The 6,676-nt window shown below is 38.7% G+C and overlaps 1 protein-coding gene across 1 annotated transcript in view; it reads left to right on the top strand.

Moving 5' to 3' along the window:
* Window positions 1-5,709: 5,709 nt before the first annotated feature.
* The window catches only part of PLEKHG7 (pleckstrin homology and RhoGEF domain containing G7), a 33,244-nt gene continuing 32,277 nt past the window's right edge, over window positions 5,710-6,676 (top strand). Inside the window, exon 1 of the mRNA XM_065626809.1 lies at window positions 5,710-6,414. Within this exon, the coding sequence (XP_065482881.1) occupies window positions 5,710-6,414 (705 nt within the window). The remainder of the gene's footprint in view (window positions 6,415-6,676) is intronic.

The following is a 6,676-nucleotide window of genomic DNA, read 5'->3' as shown; positions in this document are numbered from 1 at the left end:
TTTCATACAGAAATTGATAAGTGCTTGAGAAAATAGCAACTCTGTTCCTCCTCTGTCCTTTATCCTCTTTGGCTACTAGTCACATTGTGGATGTCACTGATTTCTGAACATAAAGGGGCTTTCCTCCATTCAGTTTGGGATACACAGAAAAGTGACGACTGGAGTTCCATACAAGTTGTTTCTGAAGAATAGAAAAAGTCTCTGCTTTTCATAGCATTTTAGAAAGTTTTTCTATTAGTGGGGGTTCTTTTTAATTTTTGGCTTTTTTTGTTTTTCTTCTACAAATCATATTTTTCTTTGCTCCAGAGGAAGTTAAAAATAAATGTTTTATACAGAAATCATTGCGCACAAGTGGGAATGCATGCTGCATCACTTGCTAACTTCTGTAAAAGTATGGCTGTCTATTGATTAAAAAAACCCAAACCGTTATTGTTAAAGACAGAGCTGGCAGTGCATGTTAAAATCACCCAATATTTGCTCTCATTATGATTAAATTTCCATTTGCTTTGCCATTTTGTTATTACGGTACAAAGGGTACATTTTTATCTTCTAGATTTGGAATTGATTTCATAAAATAGATGTCTGCCATTAACTGAAGTTTTTGAAACTTCTGTATTTTTGAGGGCAAATCTAGAGGATAAAAATGTACTCTTTGTACCCTAATAACAAAATGTTAACTTCTTCTTTTGTAAGTCCAGCTTTGGATTAGTCATTTTAAATTTTGCTGGTAAACAGAAAAATATTTTTTGTGTAATTTATGTTGGTCTACTGAAATCCGCCAAAATTTGTCTAAAGTAATGCCTTGAAAAAAAGGCAGTGTCTCCCTGGCTAAACTTTAAAAAGTTTCTGTACATACTTACTGAAAAAATCAGCTGAACTTGCTAGCTCTGTGGCTGCACCTCTGGGACAAGCCAAGACTTTCCAGCTGCAAACAGGAAGCTTTCTTTATTTTGTTTTTCCCTTAGGGATGGGGAAAAGGAGGCTGTAGGCTTTTAGAAGACCAATATTTTGGCTGCAAAGCTAAACACCAGGAAATGAGAAAGCACCAGAACGTAAATCCCCTTTGATGCCATTTTTGGATCTCTTTGGGGAAGGAATGGAAGGTGATTCCAGTTCAGATGATGAAGTAATGGTTGCAAAACCTGCACAGCCCCCTGGCCTGTTTCATCCAGTTCTGGCGTTATGATGGGTCTTAATCATGCTGTGTGTTGTATGAGACCCTTCCTCTGGGTACAGCTCTGGGAACGGATCAGCACTAAGGCAGGTAGGAGGCTGCTGTCTTTGGACCACTGCTCTTCATTTGTTCAAAAGCTCGAGGCATAAGCTAACTGAGGCTGGCATTCACAGGGAGAGAAACAGGAGTTCTCATGTGAATGTTTCCCATGAAAAACAGATTTCACTCCTCCATCTACTGCACAGATTCTTTGTGGTGCTGCCCAAGCCACTTAAAGTGAACTTTTCACTAAGTGCATGCTCTTTATTCTCTGTGTACTTGACTCAAGACCTGAGGTCTGATTACCAAGGGATCTGAACACTTACAGCTGCAGCTGATGTCAAGAGCATCTGTGCTCTGAGCCTGGTAAGAGTTATTCAGAGCTAAGTACACGGAAAGCAGGATCTCAGACGCTTTGATTTGGACAGCAAGAATGAGGGGGTTTTTGCCAAGTTACTTTTAATTGGTGTGGCTACCTCTACCCTGTCTTGAGAAAGCATCCTTACTGAGACCACATCTGCCAACTTTCTTACCACAGAAATGCTCCTAGAGGAATCTCACTGATAGATGAAGAGACAAGATTCCAAGTGTGTTCTGAAGTTTTAAGCCCTCATTAGGATGCATACACATGCAGAGTGTAGACCATCTGACCTGAGAACCTGGTTTTCCCGGACCTTCAGTCTAGATGGAAGCCCATACCCTCACACCATGCCCCAGTACTAGTAACACACTGCGCTTGGTCTGTTCCTACAAGAGTGCAGCAAGTGACATGGGATACACAGACTAATTTTTAAGGCCAGGTCATACTGCAAAGCTGCCACCGACCCCATAGGGCTATTATCAGGACTACAAAGACAAACCATTTGCTACTTCTCTTGTTTTGGAATGGCTGTCAAGCAGCCATAAACACGTCATATGAACTCAGAAGCAAACATCCATTTGAGAGACCAAGCTTGGGAGCAGTCCTCAGGGGGTGTAATAGCTATATTATATGTTCAGGATACACCAACCATTTCCGCTTGGATTATTGGAGCTTCATTCTGCTCCCTGTCCCTGTCTTCCAGCTCAGGGGGGTAAAGGCTTGCAAAGGGCCACCTAGATACTCTCCTATAAGAAGTTGTGGAGGTAAAATCATAGTAGCAGCTTTAAAGCATATTCAGAAGTTTTCTATTAGGCAGCAGAAGAGCCTGTTTATGCTCTACACAAAAACATAAAGAGTGCCAGGAGCAGAGAGCACAGCTCTCAGTTCTCCCCACCACAGAGGTGGTTTCCTCCCCCAGGAAGGGTCTGACTGTTCGTCCCCTTCCCACAGAAGCCTGCATGTCTTCCTGAAGAGCTTCGCCACCCCAGCCTGCCCGGCTGCCATGCACCTTGGTCACTTCTGTAGAGTTGGAAGGGACAGCTTTGAACACTGTAAAATCTCCAGACATTTGCATATTTCATCAGGCAACAAGGTCTGTTCCACTTCATCTGATCCTAGTATCACCTTCAGAGCAGCACAAGGAGTCAAAAAAAAAAAAAAAAAAAATTCCTAAAACGCCTACTTGAAACAAATACATCTGTACTATCAGCTGTCAGATAGGGTGATCACTTAATAAAACAAAACAAAACAAAAAAGAGAAAAAAACCCCAACCAAACAAAAAAACAAACAAACCAGAAAAACCCTTATCCCTTTTTCTTAGAAGTCAAACAATGAATACTGAAATTAATATTCTATCTGTCTTGCAAAGAAAGTCTTCGAGGTTGTTTTCCTCTTTCATTCTCTTGAAAGAATCCTCCCTCAATCCAGAGTCATACCCAATGCTAAGAAAAATTAAGGAACTTACTCATACCAGTTTTGGAGTATTATGTTTTGGTTTGTGGATGAGTTTTGGAAAAAAATCTTTACAGAAAATGAAAATGCCATAGTGCAAAGGTCATCTGCATTCTGAAGTGTTCACTCAGCCCTCTGAAAATGTGTGTTAATTACACAATAGATTTGACCATTTGTGGAGGCTAGTGCCTCCTCACAATTTATCTACCAAATAAACCATCTTTACCCAAATTTCACTTTCAGTTCACCCAACCAAAGAATATCTAAATGAATTCTGATGGTTTCAAATCAGTTCTGCAGCAAAACAAAATAGTGAATCATTGATGTTTGGACGAATTCTCAAATACTCCAACACTAAAATCTGTCTGAGTTCAGAATTACTCAGAGACCACACTTTTTGAAATTAAACTCTGATTGTAAATAATTTAACCAAGGGTTATATCACTACTATTATTCCATGAAGGATGAACAATGCATAGTTAGATGCAGCCAAATGAATTCAGACAGAAAAAAAAAAAAAGAAAAAAGAAAAAAGAAATATTATTGGAGGGGTGGAGACTTTTCATCTACTCTTGCAGTTTATTATACACTTGACTGAGAGCTCTCTTGCCAAACTTTATCAAAGTGAAAAGTACAAAAACAGACTTATAAAGGGAATTAAGTTTAATAAAATGTATTAATCATGTTACCTTTCATAAATGGGCGTTGATCCTGAAGCCACTTCCGTCTGACCTGATAAACAAATCCCCTAGAAACAAATCTACAAGAAGAAAAACTAGTTCCCTATACCAGCATTCGGTAAAGAGGCTTTGAAAGAGAAAACACTACTGCTGAGCCTAGTATCAGGTAATCAAGCATTTGTTGAAAATTTGACTTAATTGCATATGAAAAGGATGTGACATACTGGAGGTTCACCTGGCTACTGTGGTAAGTTTAATTATATACACTAATTTTTCTGCATGTATGTGACATGTTTCTGCATGTTTTTTAACAATGTATTTTCTTTACAAATGTTTCGCCGCTGATTCTAGTCATAAAAGTAACTCACAAGTAATCGTAAAGAAACTAATGAGTTTTGACTTTTTTTTTTTAATAAAGCTTGGTAAACTGAAAAGCAAAAAAAAATATTTTAAATATAAGACTTCTATGAAAATACACCTTTAATCTTTTCTATTTCTGCAACAGAACTCCATTCACATGAATATCTGGAAGTTCCATGCAGAGCTGCAATATTCTGCATGGAGAAGAAATTATTATTAAGAAAAATACTAAGAGAATACCTAGCCAAAAAATGATCAGCCTTTTTCTTTCATTATGTAGCTTAGATGTGGTTGCATTTCAAAAAATAAGTGTCTTGAAAGATTCAAAAACAGTAATAGCAAATCTTACAGCAATTATATGCAATCACATCTTTGCTCAGAAATGGAAAATGTTAATAATTTCTCATTATTGTCATTCATGATATAAGTCGAATGTGATTTTTAGTGCTTGCCTGTTTTAATAAGCATGTGTGTTAATTAGACTTTATCTATTAAAGAGAAATGGATACATGCAAATATATTTGTGGCTACTTACTGCAGTTGTGAAAGAAGCCATTTCCATCATAAAGCTGTGCTTTTTCTTCCTGTAAACTTCTGAATGATTGTCTTCTAATGGCTGTAGAGTTCATAAAAAGCAATACTTTGAACTAGCAAACTTGACAAAATAATTTGTTTCTGATCACTTTATACATCAATCTGATGGGACTATATCTTTAGATGAAAATCACATTCAATTTGTAGAATTCAATAGCTCAAGAAAAAAGGCACCATACGTTTGAATAAACCTGTTCTAATAAATAAAAGTGCCCAAAGGAGACAGCAATCATGAACAGTTCTAAGATTCCTCTTAGCAAACAAAGAAGCTGAATTAAAGAACAAGTTGAAGAGGTTGAATTAATAATCTTCAGTTATAACTTGAAATGTCAGTCTACTTTTTGAGAGACTAGTCATCAAAATACCTTAAAATAGACCTTCATGAATCACAAAACATGAGACTATTTACTAATTAATCAACAGATAACTTACTTTGATAAATTATTGCCTTCATTATTTGATTACAATGTGAACATAATGTTCAGCACAAAGTACTTTTCCTGCTAAGAATAAAAGCAAGAGTGATTAGACTCACCTTACATAAATGTTAAATTGTATTTACTTAGGCATTCAGCAAGTAATTGCTATTTGTACATAAATGATTTTGCAACAAGTAGGAGTCCTGAGAGCTGGTGAGTTGATTTTTATCCATGTACAGCAGTATCACAGTCTCACTTATTGATGGGGGAGTGGCAACAGGAAATTAGGTGGCTGCAGTACCAGATGAGCAGAATCCCTAATTACACAGCCTTTACTGTCTAATTAGCTCTTCTGACTGATGCTGACACGGCTTGCACACTCGAAGTTAGTGGCTGTTTAAACATTTTGCTGAAAGAAGGTGCCGAACCTGTTGAAACCTGCATTTAAACAGGATTCAAAGTGCAGGCAATTGTTTCTGAAATGGTGCACATATCTGCATTATTTTGGCTAGATCTTTTCCATTTGCATATTCTCCCATATAAAAATGTATAGGCAAGTTTCTAAGAACTTTTTCTGATCATGTGTCCTAGGTACACAAAGCTTTAAATCTTCAGGCTGCAAATAAAGAATGGAAAAAACAAGCTCTGATTATTCTCCAGACCTGGTCAAAGAAACCTGCATCGGCGTTGAACTTCTAAACAAGGAAGCTGAGCTTCATAAAGAGAATGTTGCTTTGTCTGGAAGCCGCAGTCCAGAAGATGTCTTCAGTCCCTGTGAAACGCAGGCAATATCAGTTTGTACGGACACCACCATGCCTCCCGGTGACTGCATTCGAAGACGAAGTTATACAGAGTCTTCACTTCTGAAGCTTCCCACAGGGGAGTGCACTGGGAACCATCATGCACCTTTCCAGTTTGACCGGCATGCTTTGGCCAGAATTTCCACTTCTCCAACTTTAAGGCGTCTAAGGATGGCCTTTGCTTCACCAGTGCTGTTATTTCAGGACAGCTCTGACACAGTTCAGCTGGGGAATCAAAAGGAATACACAAGCTCTCTCCACCACATTTGTAAGAGTCCACCTCGGTGCACTACAGCTTCCTCACTATCATTGCCTTCTTGTGTCTGTGCAAAATTACTGTCTTCCAAAGCCATGTCTGAGACAACTATAGCAGATCCAGAGTCTTCCAGCCCCAGATCAAAGCCGCGAAGCCAAAAAGATCCTCTCAGCAATGGCAGTCCGAATGATACACTCCAAAACTCTTGGAGAGCCAACCATAGTGTGCTGCCTAGGAGACTCCCTTGCCCCATCCCTACATCACAGGAGGGTGTCCAGGTAAGAGGAACAGAATGATGCAACCTCCTTTTCAGTCTTACATATTCAGCCTTGGTCCATCATGGCCCAGTGCATAAACAAAACCACAGTTCTTTTACCTGAACTGCAACCCAGCCCTAGTTCCTTTGATACAACAGAGCAACTTCTACACTTATCAGGAAGGGAAATTTTTCCTTCCAAATCAGCAGCAGACAATGGTTTCAGCCTTCTCTCTTGGTGATCAGATTGGCCTAGTTTGCTCCTGCATATGGCCACTCTTTCC

This window comes from Caloenas nicobarica, chromosome 1 (assembly GCF_036013445.1).
Source record: "Caloenas nicobarica isolate bCalNic1 chromosome 1, bCalNic1.hap1, whole genome shotgun sequence".
Classification (NCBI taxonomy): Eukaryota; Metazoa; Chordata; class Aves; order Columbiformes; family Columbidae; genus Caloenas; species Caloenas nicobarica.
This window is presented reverse-complemented; position numbering and strand designations above follow the sequence as displayed.